General features: G+C 37.4%; 1 protein-coding gene across 3 annotated transcripts; it reads left to right on the top strand.

Moving 5' to 3' along the window:
* The first annotated feature begins 8917 nt into the window (after positions 1 to 8917).
* Positions 8918 to 21214, top strand: LOC133829943 (probable LRR receptor-like serine/threonine-protein kinase At1g56140). 3 transcript variants are annotated; one of them, XM_062259787.1, is made up of 24 exons: positions 8918 to 9172; positions 10032 to 10224; positions 10350 to 10421; positions 10544 to 10615; positions 10719 to 10790; positions 16322 to 16393; positions 16561 to 16632; positions 16739 to 16810; positions 16929 to 17000; positions 17083 to 17154; positions 17284 to 17355; positions 17442 to 17513; positions 17657 to 17722; positions 17825 to 17893; positions 18026 to 18070; positions 18241 to 18305; positions 18461 to 18837; positions 18969 to 19167; positions 19257 to 19415; positions 19562 to 19680; positions 19768 to 19978; positions 20076 to 20307; positions 20397 to 20547; positions 20648 to 21214. In XM_062259787.1, the coding sequence occupies exons 1-24, from the start codon at positions 9037 to 9039 to the stop codon at positions 20954 to 20956; spliced, it is 3051 nt and encodes a 1016-aa protein (XP_062115771.1). In that variant the 5' UTR covers positions 8918 to 9036; the 3' UTR covers positions 20957 to 21214. The 3 variants fall into 3 exon arrangements, with proteins under 3 accessions (XP_062115771.1, XP_062115773.1, XP_062115772.1); XM_062259789.1 differs by lacking the exon at positions 16561 to 16632; XM_062259788.1 differs by lacking the exon at positions 16322 to 16393.
* Positions 21215 to 21551: the final 337 nt, after the last annotated feature.

The raw sequence follows: 21551 nt of genomic DNA on the forward strand, positions 1-21551 counted from the left end.
AAGTTTAAAAAACTAAGGTAAAATCTTGAACCCAAGTCCATATTTGCTTTATATCGTTGTTGAATCTGTGATTTGTGGAATGGGTTGTCCGATTTTGTGGGAAATTTTTTATGGGTTTGAACCAGTGGCTCGATAGGTTCGATTATGGTTCGATAGTAGGCTCGATAAGGTAGTTTGAACAGTTCGATGATGGATCGATTATGGCTCGATATGAGCTCGACATGAGCTCGATAGGAGCTCGATAAGAGCTCAGTAGGATATGTTGTATTATATTACAAGAGCTCGATAGGTTCGATAATGGTTCGATATGAGACTAGACTGTAGCTCGATGGTTATTTATCTAGACAGACAGATTTTTCATAGCTCGATAGGTTCGATAATGGTTCGATATGAGACTAGACTGTAGCTCGATGGTTATTTATCTAGACAGACAGATTTTTCTTAGCTCGATAGGCTCGATGCTGGCTCGATAGGCTCGATAAATTTAGGTTGTTGATATTTCTCGATGGAACTCGATAGTTTTTCGATAGTGCTCGATAGGGTATGTTGCAGCTCGATGATAGCTCGATAGAGATCGATAGAGCTCGATGAAAACTTATTTCAGTGTTTTTTTGAAATTTTCTTTATTCTGTTTTCTTACAAATTTTTTTTCATGTGTTGTTACAGATGCCTAAGTTGCTTGTTCCGTTCAGTGATCACTTTCCTGGTCGAGTGACATATCGGGGTAGTAGTACTTTAAATCACATCAAGACCAGGTTTTTGGAGCTCGGGCTGCTTGAAAGGGCTAAGGAATCCCCTTTTAAACAATTCTTTTTGGCTTCGGAGTTTAATTTCTCCGGAGTCTTGGTGCATCAACTGTTGCTGAGGAAAATCGCCAGCAACAACGAAGATGAGGTGCATTTTTTCTTGGGGTCGAAGTCTTGTAGATTCGGCATGGGAGAGTTTGCCCTGGTGACGGGGTTGGATTTCAGTGCCTTCCCGTCACCAGAAGAGTTGGAAGGGCGTAATCTCAGCGATCGGTTGATAAAGGAGTATTTCAACGATGCTGAGAAAGTAAAGCTGTCACAGGTGGACCATGCTTTCAAGACTTGTACGGTTGTGGAAGATGTGTACAAGCTTGGTCTATGTCTGTTTGTTGAGGGGGTTCTGAATGCCATTGAGGGAAAACTGCACATTTGGCGAGATATTCTAAAAATTGTTGAGAATGTAGAGTACTTCTTCAGCTATCCATGGGGGAAGTACTCTTATAGGAGGCTATTGCATTCTTGTAAGAAGGACATGGTGAAGCAAAAGGCCAACTATGATGCCAAGAAGGATGCCAAGGTGCAGCAAGAGTCCAAATACAGTATGTATGGTTATGCCCCCGCCTTACAGTACTGGGCATATGAGGCTATCCAACAGCTTGCGGTGGAGCTTGTTGTGAGCTCGGGAAACATGTTCCCGAGGATGCTTAGCTGGTCGCATCGGAAGAACAAGGATTTCACCAAGTCCGTCATCGCACCGATATTATTGAAGAAGAATGTAAGTTATGTTGTTTTTTTTTTATCTATATGCTTATCTTTTATCATTATTTGAGTTAACCAAATGTTTTATGTTGTTTGCAGTTAATTGTTCTTCCGATGTTGAAGCCTCGGCCAGCAGAAAAAGACTATTACTTGTCTTTGACTGAGGGAGATCTTCCCCTTTATCCTGGGCTTGGCCAGGATCCCTCGGAAACTGATGAGGAGGAGGATGCGACTTTTGAGAAAATGGCAGAGAAAGTTTCTCAGGCTGCCGAGGCAGCCAAGATATTTGTTGATGCTGCCCCGGGGGAGGAGGTTGCAGGTCCCACCCCTCCTATTCCCCCAGCCTCAGCCCCAGCCTCAACCTGTGCCCCAACATCAGCCCCAGCCTCAGCCCCAGCCTCAACCTGTGCCCCAACATCAGCCCCAGCATCAGCCCCAGCATCAACCTGTGCCCCAACATCAGCCCCAGCCTCAGTGTCAGCCCCAACACCAACCCCACCACCAGCCTCAGCCTCAGCCCCTGAGCTGGCCGACTTGATTGAGCGGTTGGACAGAGTCGAGGGTCGACAGGAGACCCTCTTGAAGAACCAGTCAGTGATCTTGGACGTACTCAGTCAGATCCTGACATTTGTTAAGGAGAAACCGAGGGGGTCCAATGAAGATTCAGAGTCAGAGTCATTGGATCTTCCGCTAGACTATGTTGATGATCCAACGACGCCCCCTACCATCATTGTGACACCAGATGCTGAGACTCCGGGAGTCGTTATTGTCAACCCTGAGGATGTTGCTGGGGTTCAGTTTCGGAGGGCTAGACGCCAAAGACGCAAGCCAGATTGGTTTGAGGACTATACGGATCCCACGAGGAAAAGACCTCGCACTGCTGCAGCTGCACCAGCAGACGAGGCTACACAAGAGGCTACACATGTGCTGGACCCTCTCAAGAAGCCAGATCCCAAACAGTATAGGACAATGTGCAAGTGGCTTCTTGGAGACATGCCCAACAAGACCCCGCGGGATGTAAAGACTGGGAGTCACGGTCCAGCATGGTTTCTGACGTTGAAGACACCCCAGTCGTGGCTCAATGATGGGGTAAGCAATTTATACCTAATTATGGACTATTTTCAATTTTACATGTTTTATTTTTACTGACTCGATGTGAGCTCGATAGGAGTTCGATAGTAGTTCGACATGGATGTTAAAATAGGGGTTGTTCTTTACTATTTCAGAGTGGCTCGATGTGAGCTCGATGGAGCTCGATAGGTAGTTCGATAGGGATGTTAAAATAGATTGTTTTTTTACTGTTTTAGAGTGGCTCGATGTGAGCTCGATATTAGTTCGATAGGGATGTTAAAAGCTCGATGTGAGTTCGATATGTGTTCGATAGTGAAAATTCCCTTAACAAAGTGGCTCGATGTGAGCTCGATGGAGCTCGATAGGGAGTTCGATAGGGATGTTAAAATAGGTTGTCTTTACTATTTCATGATGGCTCGATGTGCGCTCGATAGGTAGTTCGATAGGGATGTTAAAGTAGGTTATTTTTACTGTTTCATACTGGCTCGATGTGAGCTCGATAGGAGTTCGATAGTAGTTCGACATGGATGTTAAAATAGGGGTTGTTCTTTACTGTTTCAGAGTGGCTCGATGTGAGCTCGATGGAGCTCGATAGGTAGTTTGATAGGGATGTTAAAATAGATTGTTTTTTTTACTGTTTTAGAGTGGCTCGATGTGAGCTCGATATTAGTTCGATAGTAGTTCGATAGGGATGTTAAAAGCTCGATGTGAGTTCGATATGAGCTCGATTGAGCTCGATAGGGAGTTCGATAGGGATGTTAAAATAGGTTGTCTTTACTATTTCATGATGGCTCGATAGGTAGTTCGATAGGGATGTTAAAGTAGGTTATTTTTACTGTTTCAGACTGGCTCGATGTGAGCTCGATAGTAGTTCGATGGTAGCTCGATTGGGATGTTAAAGTAGTTTGTTTTTTTACTGTTTCATACTGGCTCGATATGAGCTCGATATGAGTTCGATGTGAGCTCGATGGAGCTCGACATCAGCATTTTATGATGGTTTTTGCTAATTTTTTTATCGTACTCTCTTTTGCAGCATATTGATGCGGCAGAACACATGCTTCGTATGCGTCGCAAGTATTTTCCCAATATATATCGACAGAATGCAGTTGTGATGAACAGTTATTTCTCACAAGTGATACCTGCCCGATATGATCAGTTCAAGAAAACAGCCGACAAAACAAAGTATTATTGGGATGCTGACATTATGTCCATGTTGACCGGCATCGAGCAGCAGTTTCTGGCATCTTGGGGAGGAGTTGAGGATGTATATTGGTGCCAGAACTATGGACAACAACATTGGTTTGCCATTGAGGCTTCCATTTCTAGTTGGACTCTGACTGTTTACGATTCAGACAACTCGGTGATTAGTGACGCAAAGCTTGAGGATATTATGAGTCCATGGTGCTTTATGCTACCTTCTCTGTTAATGCAGAGTAAACTGTTTACTGATAGCTTGATGTTGAAGATTCCATCAGCAGGAAATAGGCCGCATCAGTTCACATTGCGTCGCAAACAGAAACACGAGCTCCCTCAGTCAAAGAGAAGGTAACAAACATCATCTTCATACTAATTTTGTTTCTAACTAAATTTATAGTAATGTGCACTTAATATATTTTTTTTTTTTACAGTGGGGATTGTGGTGTGTATGCTATCAAGTATATTGAGCATCTAATGGTCGGTCTTCCATTGGAAGCTATCTGCGATGAAAATATGGAGGTGTTCAGGAACAAGTGGACCACAGACTTGTGGTATCAAAATTTGTTACCTTGATGATTGTATATATACAGGGTCTTTACATGTACAGTTTGTTGTTCACATTTTTTTATAATTTTCATGGGCTGTTATCGAGCTAATATCAAGCTATATCGAACTGTTATTGAATTATCAAAATTTGTTACCTTCATAAAAAGAGTTTATTAATACAACAAGTTCAAATGGGAAAAAAGAGTTTAAAGCCTAGCTTTGCCATAAACATAACTTTTCAGAAAAATCAAATAAAAAGAGTTTATTAATACAACAAGTTCAAATGGGAAAAAAAAGTTTAAAGCCTAGCTTTGCATGTAGCCCTGTTGTGGCCAAGACCACCACACATGCTACACTTGCGATGACTGGGAATGATTTCTCCATTCGATGGAGTGCGGTTTGTCTTCCTTCTTCCCACCTTATTCTTCTTCGGTCGACCAACTGGTTGTTTTTCAACGGGAACCCCAACTTGCATTTTCTCTATGTTCTCGGGAACTTCCCAATCATCCTCATTGCCAGTTGGGTAAATTGTTTCTTTGTAAGACTCCCTCCACATCTCAGTAGTGTAATATGGTGAACACAGTGAGTAAATGTTGACATTGCGCAACATGGCCGCAGCCACACCATGAACACAAGGGTAACCCATTATTTGAAACTGACCACAAGAGCATGATTTGGTCATCAAATTCACCTCACCATCACCTTCTGGGTCTACCACATGAAATTCAAACTGTCCAAGAGGATGGACTTTCAAGTACCTTGCATCATCCGCAATGCCTGAGACATCTTTCTCATATGTTGTTGCTAATTTCGATGTGCACTTCTCTACCTCCTCACGACGCGCGGCAAACCATGACTGAATTGTGAAACGAATGAATTCCACAAAAGTAGTGACTGGGAAGGTTCTTGCGTCTCTGGTTTTGTTGTTGAAACTTTCAGCGTAGTTGCTTGTCATTACATTGTATCGATTCCCAGGAAAGTATACACGAGTCCACTTATCGAAGCCAATACCCTCGAGATATTGAGCTATGGCAGGATCCATTTGCTTTATATTATTGAAGAACCTGTGAAATTTTGACTTCCGAAATGCATATGCCGCATTATACATCTCCTTGTGACAGTGATCGGTCTTGAACTTAGCGATTACATTCATACTTATGTGATGGTAGCATGCGCCGTGGTAGGCATCGGGGAAGACCAACTCAAGAGCATGAATAATGCTAGCATGCCTGTCTGAAACAAAAGACAGATTATCAACAACTCCAATGGCTTCCTTCAATTTCATCATGAAATACTTCCAAGAAGCATGATTCTCACTGTCAACAATCGCGAATGCAATTGGATAAATGTGGTTATTCGCATCCAATGCGACAGCACACAACATGTGGCCACCGTACCTTGACTTTAAGAAAGTGCCGTCCACACATATAACAGGACGACATGATGTAAATCCCCTTCTACAAACTCCGAGTGAGAAGAAACAGTAAAGAAAGCGACCGTCATCTGTGACAAAATCAGTAATTGTACCTGGATTCTTTTGCTGCAGCATGTACAGGTAAGAAGGTAACTTGGAGTACGATTCTTCAGGTGTCCCCCTAACATAACCGAGTGCCTTCTCTCTGCATCTCCAAGCCTTAATATAACTCATATCGATCCCAAAATTATTCTTCATATCCTCCTTTATGCTGTTTGGTGGATAGCTAGTGCCATCAGTAGCATATTTGTTCTTGATAAGGTGCCCAATGACAGAAGGTGCTGCTTGACGGTGGTCTTTTTGTCGCAATTCTAGTGAGCAAGTATGTACACTATTATAAACAGTGATCTCAAACATCTCTGATCGCGCTACTTTTTTCCCTCTTATTCTCCAACCACAATCAGGATCCTTGCAGGTGATATACAACACATCAGTACCAGACTTCTTAACCATAAACTCAAAATTATTCTTCATTGCAAAGAGAGCCGCTTTGGTTTTCAATTCCATCTTGTTCTCAAATGTCTTCCCAAGATGTAATTCCCCCAACGCTATACCGGATGAGGGTGATTCAGAACGACTACAAGCTATGATATCTTCTTTTGTAAACATGGGAGCACTCCATTTTCTGTGATCTTCTGTTGAACATATTGAAATGTTCCCTGTATAGTTATATTCTGTTCCACCATGACGACTAGAGCTGGTGCCAGGTGTTCGGCGTCCTTGACTTGGTGGGTTCGTCCGTGCAATATGACGTATTGGTTGTTCTTGTGCTTCTTCTACTTGCAAATGTTCAGCTAATAGATCATCATCCACCGAATTGTCTCCTAATTCCTCATTGTGTTCGGCTACCGGATCGTCATTCACATAGGGGTTGTACTCATACTGGTTGTCCCTCAGGTCACCAATAGGAAATCCTAAAGTACTGGCTGCTCCCTCAGGTCCGGGAGTGGAATATGGGTCTGCAATGACAATCTTTTTAACAGGAGTGACACACAAGGCCAACCTTTCTTTAGATGTTACTCCTATGAATGCACGGACACCAAGATCACTTTCAACATGAACGGGTGTAAACGGTTGGTCGCCACAAGTGTAAGGAACCTCCAATTTCAACTCATACATCTGTTTATCAACTTTAAGTTCCTTGTGCAATATGTCAAGAAGTTGCAAGTACGTTACAGTATCCTCCATCGGTATCACCGTGCATTGAGGGTCCTTGAAAATCCACTTATTCCCTTGTAATTCCCAAACACCATTGTAGGATACAAAAACGTAGACAATAGAGCCTGTGTTGGAAAAAAAAACATTAACATTGTCAGGAAAACTGTCATTTTTCCAGAAATGCAATAAAAAATAACATTATCGAGCTTTATCGAGCTATTATCGAGTTGGAATCGAGCTACCATTTCTCAAAACAGAACACAAACCTAACCAAACCCTCCATCGAACCCCTATCGAGCTATTATCGAGTTATCATCGAGCTACCATTTTTCAAAACAGAACATATACCTAACCAACCCTCCATCGAACCCATATCGAGCTATTATCGAGTTAGCATCGAGCTATCATTTCTCAAAACCGACCATAAAACACAACCAAACCCTCAATCGAACCCTATCGAGCTCATATCGAGCTACTATCGAGCTCACATATTATAGATCCATTCGACCCCTTATCGAACCCTTATCGAGTTTCCATCGAGCACTAAACCGAACCTATCGAGCTATTATCGAGCTATTATCGAGCTAACATCGAGCTCTTACAAAGACCTTCTTCTACATACCATCGAACCGTTATCGAACCGTTATCGAGCTTCTATCGAGCAAAAAAATTGCAGAAAACCCAGAAAAACACAGATCGCGGAATCTCTAAAAAAATCCCGAAAAATACACCAATATAGGCTCAGATCTGTTCAAAATAGCCAAAAAAAATGTAAACAAATAATACCCAACACAAAATGTAAAATCTCATTACCCATGGTTTTTCTCCTCCAAAAACTCTCAAAATAGATGTTGCCTTTGATATTAACGAATTCACAGAAACAATGGAGATAACTAACAATGATTTTGACAAGAAAATTATACAAAATTGTAGGTTTTATGGAGATTTCGTGAGAATTAGAGAGAGAGAGGGAGGAGAGTGGAAGAGAAGGTTTTGTGAATTTTTGATATAATGGGAGGGGTATTTTGGGTATGGGAGGAAAGTTTAGCATTAATTTGAAAATATTATTAATGTTGGGATTTTTTGGTAATATTAGGTATTATTAGAGATAAAAAGTGAAATTTCCCTAATATAATAATATAACAAATCGCACCATATTTTGTCCATACAAAATGTTCTAATTTAGAAAAAGTAGTTAATGAAGAATATGGTTTTGTTATTATCCTAGTTGTAAATTTCACCAAATTCAAGGAATAAATTATAAAAGAAAGGACCAATTTGATGTACTTTTTTCCATGGATGAATCTTCATCACTTTATATTGTAAGAATTTCTTATCCTTGAGTTGACCAATAGAAATGCGCATAAACTTTGACCAAGACTTTTGCACTTGTTTTCTTTACCGTGGAAAGCTTTATTCAATAATTTTCAATCCTCAGAACGCAAGTATGTATGAAAACTATAAATAATATATAAAAGTTTAGGAAGACTTTGTGTTTTTGTAGAGTAATATTTTAGTACTTTGTATTTATAAATAATATTTATTTGTTATTTTATATTTTAAAATTATATATATTTAGTACCCTAAATTTAAATTTAATTAATAGAATTTTACTAATTTAATCAAATTATTCTAAATCATACTAACTATAAATTATATATAACTGCTGAGACTCTGGTGATATTGCATTTTTTTAATAAATTAGGTACCAAATTTCTGTATTTTTAAAATCCAGAATCCCATATAAATATTATTTGAAAACAGAAGTTACAATAATTATATTTTGCAAAAACAAATGTTACAAAATAAATAGATTCCCTATATAAAAAACCAAAAAAATATTAAGCTTTGTCAACTTGGCTGGCCACCTTTTGAAAGCTGGTCCAAAATTAATATATTTGAAAACTTGGATGGTACAAACACATTTCATATACAGTTTTGAGGGCCTTTTGGTTTGCCTATCTATATCTAGACTCTCTCCTACTTATGTTATTTCATTCTCCTCTTTGAGTTTATTCCAATAGTTTTCATATTATTAAACCTAGGCACCAGTTGGTTGGGTTGTGACTCAGAAAAACTAAGCTCATGTCTGGAGCTTCTTCATCTTCACCAGCTGGAGCTGCTTTTACTGTTTTCACTTTCTTTGTTGCAATTATCTTTGTTCTTGTTCCTTTTGCAAGAGCCCAGAATGGAACTCAACCCACTACTGATCCCTCTGAAGGTATATTTGTTTATATATATATATATGTATATGAATACTCTCTCTCTCTCTCTCATGAAAGAAGTGAAATTTCAGTAAAGTTGAAGCCTTTATTTATTGTTCTATTATTGCAACTTGGTAAGAACAATTTTGCAGAGGCTGAGAATTGATGAATGGTTGTGGTGTATTCACACTGTAAAGCTTTTCTGAAGTAAGAACTTCTTGAGCAATCTTGAGAGAGAACAGAGAAAAAGCAGAGTAATCTTTATGGAGTAAAAACTTGATTTCTGTAAGAGATCAAGATATGTATTTATAGAGAGTAGCTATTACAAGAGTGAGTTTACAACAGAAATGCTTAACAGAAAATTAAAGCTTAACTAACTCTTGTTTTTGTGACAAGTAATAAAACAGCTACTTAATACAACATTATCTAACTAAGACAACAGTAACTAAGTATGGTTATCACACACCATACAGGAACTGGGTTTACAAGTTCTTTGTATTTTCTCTTCCATTTTTACTTGAATTTACACACACACACACACGTGTTAGCTTATAGATGATTTTAGAATGCCTATGAAACTACTGGTGATGAAGAAAAAGGCTTTAACCTTTAGCTGTCTTGAACATCAAATGTGAACTTACATAACTTTGGTTGGTTAACTTTTGTTTTTTTTTTTTTTAAAAAAAAATTATAATTTTCTTTAGTCAGAGATGACATATTAAAGAGATAGCTTTCACCAATAGCAATAGTAAAAAATGCATATAAAAAATTCACAAACCGCCAAGGAGAACACCCAAGAATATGGGTTCTTCCTTATCCACCTACTTTTCATTTTGACTTGTATAACTACGTTCTGATTATTTGGTTTAAATGCAGTGAGAATTTTGAATTCTATCTTCAACCAATGGAACATACAGGCTAACACCGAACGATGGAACATAAGTGGGGAACTATGCAGTGGGGCAGCCATAGACGACGCTGCTGATTTCAATGATCATCAAACTTTCAACCCCTTTATCAAATGCGTCTGCTCTTTCAACAGTAGCTCTCTCTGCCACATTACTCAACTGTATGTCTCCATATAAATATATATGTGATAGTATATTTTAAAATGATACTTGGAACATATATTCTAAGCAACTAAACTAACAATGGCACATATATTTATTTTGTTGCTGGTCCAATTTGTTACAGGAAAGTTTATGCATTGAATGTTGCTGGTCCAATTCCAGAAGAGCTATGGAGTCTGACCTTCCTCTTCGATCTGTATGAGTTTATTGGACTTTTTATAGTTCTCATCAATTCTTTACTACAACATTTTCGCATGCAATGTTGTCATGACTTAACTTAGAGCATATTAACTTGGTTTACTACATGATCTTTTGTAGGAATTTGGGCCAGAATTTCTTGACAGGCTCTCTTTCTCCATCAATTGGAAACCTCACTAAGATGCAATACTTGTAAGCCAACCTAAAATTTGAGCATTGAAAGAACAAGATTTAATATGTTATGTTACTTCTTTATTTAACTTTTGTTGTTGTTTTTCAATTTGGCAAATACTAGGAGCTTAGGCATAAATGCATTATCAGGGGAGGTACCAAAGGAATTGGGACAACTTACTGAGCTATTAAGTTTGTAAGTTGAAGGCATTCTTAAATTTCAATGGAAACCTTTTTTATTTTTTCTTTGTGTGTATTATGAAGTTTCCTATGTCCAATTCAATCATATCATGTCTTCTCTTTCATTGTTTATGATATTATTGACATTAATGCTTTGAACTTTTTGTTGTAATTCTTTCTTACAACACAGAACTCAGCAATGCACAAACACTCCAATACGATAACTAATAAAACTGTTAAAAATAATGCAAGAAATAATCGAACAATAAAATTGCTAAAGTAATGCTAAAGCAATTAAAGTCAGCAAAACATAACAATGAACAATAATGCAGTAAAGTAATCAAAGACACAAGAATTATACAGGTTCGGCCAAACCAAGGACCTACTTCCTGTTTACTCCCCTGAGTAGTCTCTTTTTATTGATTTAAGAGATGAAATTACAAAGCTAACAATGTTAGGTGCATCACTAGTCTCAAACTTCTCCAAGAACTCAATTCGAGTTCTTTCTTGATCTTCTTGAAGTCAATCGACTGAACCCCTTCTTCACAGCTTCACAATCTCTCTATCTAGGCTCTCAACTCACTAATTCAATATGAATTACAGTATATTACAATGTGTATCCCGAGCCCCTTTTATAACTAAGACATAGAGAACGAAATGACTAAAATAACCTTGATGCACACTAACTAATTTTAACAACTAACTGTATAAACTAACAGTATGTTAGTTTATCCTTTTTACTGTGGATTACAATTCCACAAATTCCACCTTAATCCATAGTAAAAAGATCAATAGCTTCAAACTCAGGGAAGTGATCCAGCTTTCTTAAAGAGAGGTTATATTCAGTAGTTCCAAGCAATGTTGGAACTTACTGACTGAGAGAACTTTAGTACCTGCATCTGCAGGATTTTCTTCACTAGGTACCTTTCCAAGTTCTACTTCTCCTTCCTCTATCTTATCTCTGATCCAAAACAATCTGATGTCAATGTGTTTTGACCTCTCATGATAAACTGGATTTCTACAAAGATGAATAGCTGATTGGCTGTCCGAGAACACATTCACCTTGCCTGTTAACAATTGAATCTCATTCAATAATCCTTTGATCCAAATAGCCTCCTTGAAAGCCTCAGTGGTGGCCATGAATTCTGCTTCAGTTGTTGAGAGTGCCACCACTTGTTGCAACTGAACTTTCCAACTGACACAACATCCATTCAGTAAGAAACAGTAGCTAGTTATGGATTTCCTAGTATCTCTATTTGATGCATAATCTGCATCAACATATCCTTCAAGATATACCTTTGTTTCTGACTTGACAAACTGTAAACCAACTTTGGTTGTAGCCTTCAAGTATCTCAGCAGCCATTTCAACCCTTTCCAATGTTCTACTCCTGGATTGGACATGTATCTACTCAACACACTCACTGCATAGGCAATATCTGGCCTGGTGCTAATCATGGAGTACATTACACTCCCAATGGCTTCTGCATAGGGTACTTCCTTCATATCCTTTATTTCTTGATCAGTTTTAGGTGACTAATCTGTTGACAAATTAAAGTGCCCTGCTAGAGGTACATTTACCTCTTTTGAATCTAACATTTTGAACTTCTGAATCACCTTCTTCAGATAACCTTCTTGTGTTAGCATAATCCTCTTTGCATTTCTGTCTCTAATGATATCAATTCCCAGAATTTTCCTTGCAGCCCCAAGATCCTTCATTTCAAATTCACTCTTCAACACATTCTTTAGTCGAGTTATTTGTTGCATATCCTTGCTCATTATGAGCATGTCATCCACATAGATCAACAAGACAACAACTGAGCTTGAATCCAAATCTGAGAAGTATAGGCAGGTGTCATACTTGGATCTTGTGTACCCCACTTTAGTCACTACTGTATTGAACTTCTTGTACCACTGCCTCGGGGACTGTTTCAGCCCATATAAAGACTTCTTGAGCAAACACACTAGTTCACCCCTCTTTGATTCCACCTTGAAGCCTTCTGGTTGAGACATAAATATGGTCTCTTCTAATTGACCATTTAGAAATGCTGTTTTTACATCCATTTGCTCAATACTCCATTCAAACTGAATAGCCAAAGCCAGCATTATTCTGATTGTCTTCATCTTGACAACTGGTGAGAATATCTCAGAGTAGTCCACTCCCTCGACCTGTGTGAACCCTTTTGCTACAAGCCTTGCCTTGTAAACCTTTGGCTCCTTCTCAGTTATCCCTTCTTTTACTTTAAATACCCATTTGCAGTCAATAATCTTCTGTCTTTCAGGTTTGAATACCAACTTCCAGGTGTTGTTTTCTTTAAGTGAGTTCAGTTCTTCCATCATGGCCTGTTTCCATTTCTGAGAATCTCTGCTGTTTATTGCCTCTGAGTAGCTTCTTGGTTCTGGTTCTGTTGACTGGTTTGCAATAGAAAGAGCATATGCTATGATGTCTGCCTCTATGTATCTTTCAGGTGCCTTGACATCTCTTCTAATCCTGTCTCGAGCTAGCTGGTAATTACTTAAGTCTTCTTCTTGAGTTTCAGTCTCAATCTCAGGTTCAAAACTCTCCTGTTCATTCAGTTCTATGTTGGGAGGTTCCACCTCAATCTGAACACCAGCTTTGCTTGGTAACTTGTTACCTGAAACATCAGAAACAGAACCTTTCTCATTTCTTTTAAAGGGAAAATCTAACTCATTAAAAATCACATCTCTACTTATTAAAATCTTGTTAGTTTCAGTAGAAAGTAACCTGTAACCTTTGACCCCAACTTGGTATCCCATTAAAACACATTTAATCGATCTCTTACCAAGTTTGTCTTCAACACTATGTGCATATGCTGCACAACCAAAGGTTCTGAGATGTGCAAGAGATGGTGGTCTTTTACTCCACAGTTCCTCAGGAGTCTTCAGATTAATTGCTCTACTTGGACTCCTGTTTATTAGATAACAAGCAGTATACAAAGCCTCTCCCCAATATTTCTTGGGTAAACCAGATTCAAGTAAAAGACATCTCACTTTATTTAAAATTGTTCTATTCATTCTCTCAACAATGCCATTTTGCTGAGGAGTTTTGATTACTGTCCTATGTCTTTGCATACCATTTTTAACACATAAATCAGAGAATTCCTCATTTATAAACTCTAGTCCATTATCGGTCCTAAGTGTTTTTATTTTTAACTCAGTTTGAGTTTCAACATAAACTTTCCAGTTTTTAAACTTGTTTAAACACTCACTCTTATGTTTCAATAGTAGTACCCACACCTTTCTACTATAGTCATCAATAATGGACAAGAAATACTGGTTACCTCCTGGAGTTTTAATCCTGCTTGCACCCCATAAATCTGCATGTATGTATTCTAGCACCTTGTTTGCTCTATAATTGCTGTGAGAGAACTTTAGTCTATGTTGTTTACCCTGCACACAAATCTCACAGAAAGGTAGGTTAGCATGATTATAATTCTGTAACAAACCTTGTTTAGACAACTCAACTAAACCTTGTTCACTTATGTGCCCCAATCGAGCATGCCATAATTTTGAATCTGTTTTGCATTTGCTAACAGCAGCTGCCTGTGCAGGAGGTATGGTCTTTCCATCTAGGAAATATAATCCAAGCCTCTTAATGCCTTTCATGACCAATAATGACCCTTTTGTAATCCTCATAGTCCCTTTACCAGTTCTATACTCATATCCTTCATCATCCAAGGTGCCTAAAGAAATCAAGTTTCTTTTCAAATCTGGAATATGCCTGACTTTGTTTAAAACCTTTATTGTGCCATCTGCATTTCGAATAGCAATATTTCCAATGCCAACAACTTGACATTTATGATCATTGCCCATCATAACACTCCCACCATCTATCTCTGAGTAGTCCATAAACCAGCTTCTATTTGGACTCATGTGGTAAGTACAACCACTATCTAGAATCCACTCTTCATGGTCTCTAAGACCTGAACCTGTGCATGCATCTCCATTGCTCAATTCTGTATTCTTTCTTTGTATGTTGATTACAGCAAATACATCTCCATCTGAGCTGTAAATATCATTAACTACTGCATTCGAATCATTGCTCTTGTTTTCTTCTTCCTTGTCCCTTTTCTTTTTGTTTCTTAATTCCCAGCAGCTTTTGATCAGGTGTCCTACTTTGCCACAATGGTGACATCTTCTGGTCTCTTTTGATCTTGATTTTGATCTTGAATTCCTTCTGTTTCTTGAGTTGTTTCTCCATGGTTGTCTGCCTCGAGTGATCAAAGCCTCATCTATCTTTGACTCCTGTTTTGCAGCCTTCTGCCAGTTTAATTCAGCATCTCTCGATCTGAGAGTGCTCATCACATCTTCAAGGGTCAAGGTATCCCTGCTATACATTATAACAGTCTTCATCTCCTTGAATTGTTCGGGTAAACCATTCAGAACAATCACTGCTTGATCTTCCTCTTTTATGACCTCTCCCATGTTAGTCAATGATAGAACAATCTTGTTCAAATCATCTAAATTCTGTTCAAGTGAAACAGTAGCATTCATCTTGAAACCATAAAATTTACCTTTCAAGAAGATCTTTGTTGCAGTGGACTTTGCCATGTACAATTGATTCAATTTGTTCCAGATTCCTAGAGCCGTTTTCTCTCCAATAACTTGCCTCAGTACATTGTCTGCCAAATTCATGATGATTGCTGATCGAGCTTGTTTCATCACAGTGTCAGTCTCCTTCTTCTTTACTGCATCAGTTTCTTTCTCAGATTTCTCAGTGACCTCTTCCAATGCTGAATCGAGTTTTTGGTAGATCAATATGGCCATCATCTTTTCTTTCCACAGACTAAAGTCCCCTGATCCATCAAATTTCTCTAGATCGAATCTTGTTGAAGATGAAGCCATCTTTATGCAATTCTTGAATCTTCACAGCTGAGTTCTTGTTCTTTTCTTTGAATCTTCAACCTGGCTCTGATACCACTGTTGTAATTCTTTCTTACAACACAGAACTCAGCAATGCACAAACACTCCAATACGATAACTAATAAAACTGTTAAAAATAATGCAAGAAATAATCGAACAATAAAATTGCTAAAGTAATGCTAAAGCAATTAAAGTCAGCAAAACATAATAATGAACAATAATGCAGTAAAGTAATCAAAGACACAAGAATTATACAGGTTCGGCCAAACCAAGGACCTACTTCCTGTTTACTCCCCTGAGTAGTCTCTTTTTATTGATTTAAGAGATGAAATTACAAAGCTAACAATGTTAGGTGCATCACTAGTCTCAAACTTCTCCAAGAACTCAATTCGAGTTCTTTCTTGATCTTCTTGAAGTCAATCGACTGAACCCCTTCTTCACAGCTTCACAATCTCTCTATCTAGGCTCTCAACTCACTAATTCAATATGAATTACAGTATATTACAATGTGTATCCCGAGCCCCTTTTATAACTAAGACATAGAGAACGAAATGACTAAAATAACCTTGATGCACACTAACTAATTTTAACAACTAACTGTATAAACTAACACTATGTTAGTTTACCCTTTTTACTGTGGATTACAATTCCACACTTTTTATATAGGTCCTTTGCATCGAACAACTTCTCTGGTCCTCTGCCACGTGAATTAGGGAATTTAAAAAAATTAATACAACTGTAAGTTGGTGATATTGTTTCTCTTTCCCTTTATTTTTCTTTTTCTGCCAAACATTTTTCTTGGCTGCATTTAGTTAGTCCATAAAGCCAGCATATTTTCTATTCAGCTTAATGATATCGCAGTTGTACATTGGCCCCATTCTGATTATTCCTTGTTTATTTGATAGTCACATTAATAGTGCTGGAGTTAGTGGCGAGACACCTTTAACATTTGCAAATCTTCAAAGCTTGGAGACATTGTAAACAATTTCTTCTACCTCGTGATTCAATAGATAGACTATTATATAAGAAGGAAAAAAAAAAGTTATAAGTTTATTTTTTAATGAAATCTTCAACTTTCTGCAGGGGGGCATCAGACAATGAATTCACAGGAAAGATACCTGACTTCATAGGAAATTGGACAAATCTTAATACATTGTAAGTCAAGCTGAGCGGTTTTTTTTTTTTTTGTATTCATTTATGTAAGTATGTTGATGGCACTACTTAATTTATCACAATATTAACAATTGTTAGTTCCTTGACTATGTTCCTTCAGGAGGCTTCAAGGAAACTCTTTTGAAGGACCTATACCATCAACATTCGCAAATCTAACTTCTCTAAAAGACTTGTGAGTACCATACTTAATAGTCACTTTCATATTTATATGCAAATTTTTAAAGCTAACAATCTTGAGTGTGAATGATATGTAGGCGGTTAAGTGAAATATCTAATGTAAGTTCTTCTCTTGCATTTATCAAGGATATGAAGTCTCTAAGTATCTTGTAAGTAACATGGTTTCAACACATTATTACACCCTTTCTTATAAATTATTCAAATTCAAACATATATTTTTTCTTCTGTTCTGTTCTGTTTTGAGATATAATCTAACAACTATTAAATACAACCTGCAGAGTACTTAGGAACAACAATATCACTGGTACAATTCCATTGAATATCGGAGAGCTCCAACAGTTACAACAACTGTAAGTTAATTAAGAAACTCAAAACTACCCTACTTGCACTATTAACTTTTCATGTTCACTCACGAAGTTGCACTTTTTGTTTACAGAGATTTGAGCTTTAACAAGTTAAATGGACAGATTCCAGACTCTCTTTTCAACATTAGCTCGCTCTCTCATCTGTAAGACTTCTTCTATCTTCTTTGTAACATAATGCCTCAAGAAATACTTTTTCTCTGTAAATTATCAGCAGCTCTTTTAATTTTATGCTTCTTGATAGCTACTATGAAAGTATTAAACCAAGTAATTTTGGTTCCTTAATCAGGTTTCTTGGAAATAATAGCCTAAACGGAACCCTGCCTCAACAAAGAAGTACATCTCTTCTCAATATGTAAGTAAATATATCTGATATTTTAGTAGTTGGGTAAATGTTTAGCAACATTCATAGTAATGACTCTGAAATTGACTTTCATGTACAATGCTATTCTTTCAGTGATCTGTCATACAATAATCTAATGGGGAGCATTCCGTCTTGGGTCAACAATCAACAAAATCTACACATGTATGTTTTAACTCTTAACATTAAGAGAATTTTTTTTTAGTTTAACTTTAGTTTTCTGTCTTGGGTTAACATGCTTGTACCATTTGGTTAACTCTTTCTGTCTAAAAAAAACTCTCATTTTTTTTTTGGCAGTAACTTGGTTGGCAACAACTTTACAATGAATAGCTCAAACAACAGGTAATTTTCCTCAGTATTTTAGAATAGCTTCCTTCATTTTTGCTCTTATTTGTACTGCACTTAATTAATATGTTTCAAGTGTCTATTGCTTAAAACTGTTTTCTTGGATTTGTTGTTCAATATTATATAACCTCATTCTTTTGTCTAAATTTATTCTTTGCTCCTTTCAGTCCTCTTCTTGTAGGTTTGAACTGTCTTCAAAAGAATTTCCCCTGCGGTCTAGGCCGTCCCATATGTAAGTACATTTTAATTGATTACTACACCTTTCATGCAGTTGATTCAAATAGTTTGATAACTTGTCCTTTTTGGAGTGTACTAGTATGAAAACCTTTACTGAGCATTCTTAGGAATATGCCTTTGTTTTTAAAAAGAAAATTACATTGTGTGCAGATTCTAGCTTCGGAATTAACTCTGGTGGTTTTGAAATTACATCTTCTGATAAAATTTTGTATGAAAAGGATGTTGAGGCTTTGGGTGCAGCTACACATTTTGTCACCAACAGCAACAGATGGGCAGTGAGCAATGTTGGAGCTTTTGCAGGAAACAATAATGCTACCTATAGAGGTTCTTCATCATCTCAATTCACAAATACTCTAGATCCAGAACTATTCCAGACAACAAGGCTATCTGCTTCATCATTGAGATACTATGGTCTGGGGCTTGAGAATGGTAACTACACTGTCAAACTCCAGTTTGCAGAAATTGCTATACTGAGTTCTCGCAGCTGGAAAAGCGTTGGCAGGCGTGTATTTGATATTTATATCCAGGTATTGTTCACCTACATGTTCTATGCATATGTTCTTATAAGCATTTTCATTTGTTAAGTGAAATTTAATTTCATTGTTTTTTGCAAACATAAAAATATACCCTTTTTCTAAATATTTGTGTATATTTTTAGGGAATTCGAGTTTTAAAAGATTTTGACATAAAAAAGGAGGCTGGTGGACTCTCTTTTAGAGCAGTAGAGAGAGAATTCACGGCTAATGTTTCACAGAACTTCCTTGAAGTCCACCTCTTTTGGGCTGGAAAAGGAACTTGTTGTATACCTGCTCAAGGTACTTATGGGCCTTCCATTGCAGCAATCAGTGCCACCCCAAGTAAGAATAATATGGTGTGGATATTTTTAAGCTCTATTTTTAAAGGAATTACAAGTCTCATTTGGTTGACCATGGTTGTTTTAATACAGATTTTACACCCACTGTCAGTAACAAATCCCCAAGCACTAAGAAGAACCATACAGGTCTGATCGTGGGAATTGTTGTCGGATTTGCTGTTTTAAGCGTTTTGTGTGTGTTAGTGGCAATCTACATTGCTCAACGAAGAAAGAGAGCTCAAATGAATGAAGGTAACATTTCTTGATCTATTGCATACTGGTTTTTCTTTTACTATAACTTTGAACTTGAAACTCTGACAGTGATCTGTATGTTAAGAAAACTACTTCATTATTGGCATTTCAGCACACCAATTTATTGACTGTAAATTGCATTGCAGAGTTCTTGGGAATGGATGTTAAACCATTCACTTTCAGATATAGCGAACTAAAGACGGCTACCAATGATTTCAATTCTACTAATAAGTTGGGAGAGGGGGGATTTGGACCTGTCTACAAGGTACGTAGTGCCATTAATAAGTTCATAACAACTTTGCAGGCTAACAGTTATCAAGCTCATAATACAATTTTCCTTATTACTCTACAGGGAACGCTTGAAGATGGAAGAGTTGTCGCGGTGAAGCAACTGTCTGTGACTTCTCATCAAGGAAAGAGCCAGTTTGTTGCTGAAATCGCCACAATATCTGCTGTGCAACATCGTAACCTGGTCAAATTGTACGGATGTTGTATTGAGGGAGATAAAAGACTTCTTGTTTACGAGTACCTAGAAAACAAGAGTCTTGATCAAGCATTATTTGGTATGTGGATAACAATATTGTTTGTTTGTTTGTTTGTATAAATCCAAGCAAATAATACCAAATAAATTTAAAAATGTCTGTGGCTGTCATGTATCAGGGAAGCATAGTTTGAAGCTGGATTGGTCAACACGTTTCGACATTTGCATGGGCGTGGCAAGAGGTCTAACTTATCTTCATGAGGAGTCGCGGCTTAGAATTGTACACAGAGATGTCAAGGCGAGCAACATTCTGCTTGACTATAATCTCATCCCCAAAATATCAGATTTTGGTTTGGCTAAACTTTATGATGATAAACAGACTCATATAAGTACACGAGTTGCTGGAACAATGTAAGTTAAATCTTGATGAAAAACATTTAGTCTTTGGCTTGTCTTTTTTACTGATAGTTTTTAACTCAATCTTTTTGATGGAATTGCAGTGGTTATCTTGCACCAGAATACGCCATGCGCGGCCACCTTACAGAGAAAACCGATATCTTTGCATTTGGAGTTGTGGCTCTAGAGCTTGTTAGTGGCAGGCCAAATTCTGACTCTACTTTAGATGAAGAAAGAATGTACCTTCTTGAATGGGTACTGAAAATCAAATTATTATGAGCTATGCTTTTGATGTTTAGTTTTCTTAGTAGAGTCTGATCTTGACACATGTTTATGATTGTTTCATGCTCTCTAGGCTTGGGATTTGCATGAACAAGGCCGTGAACTCGAACTGGTGGATTCAGAACTATCAGATTTCGAGGAGGAAGAAGTGAAGAGAATCATTGGAGTGGCTCTACTATGCACTCAAACCTCACCAACAGTGCGTCCACCTATGTCCAGAGTGGTGGCAATGATTTCAGGAGATAGTGATGTGAGCACTGAAATTTCAAGGCCTGGTTACTTGGCTGACTGGAAATTCAATGATGTCAGCAGTCTAATGAGTCAGATTACAAAAGGGACCGATTCTAGCTTTTATTACTCGTCTGCGAGCACAAGTGTTTAACGCCCAAAATGTGACAACCACTAAGCGGTGGTTGTAGTATAATCGGGCAGTCGATCCACAAGGAGGTAACCTAAAATAAAAAGATTAGTAGAAAATAACACAAAAAGTTAGTAACAAGAAATAAATAAAATTGTAAATGGAAAGAGGTTTGAGATTTTAGTATTGTATTTTTTTGATGAAATGATAAAGTGAGATAGGTGAGATAAATGTAAGATGTAATCAAGAGTTTGAGAAATAGAAAAGTTTCAAGAATCATCCATATGCTTGCTTAGTTACTTGGTTACTTGATTTACAAAAATACACAAGTAAATAGTTTACATCCCAACATTTACATTTTCTTTTCTAACAAAAGTCCATTTGAGTTATAAAGTTCTTTACTTTAAAAGCACAATGTTAATCTTATGAAAAATCTAAAAATGACAAAATACCCAAAGACAATAATGCAATAGAAGATTAGACATAAAATTATGTATCAATATTATTAGAAGCACATAGAAAGAGCATGACTAATCCTATATACTATTAGCATAAGTAAATAAAGATAACAAAATAAAGATAGAGATGAAAGAACATAAATAACTCAAATATATTACAT

This window comes from Humulus lupulus, chromosome 4, assembly GCF_963169125.1.
Source record: "Humulus lupulus chromosome 4, drHumLupu1.1, whole genome shotgun sequence".
Classification (NCBI taxonomy): domain Eukaryota; kingdom Viridiplantae; phylum Streptophyta; class Magnoliopsida; order Rosales; family Cannabaceae; genus Humulus; species Humulus lupulus.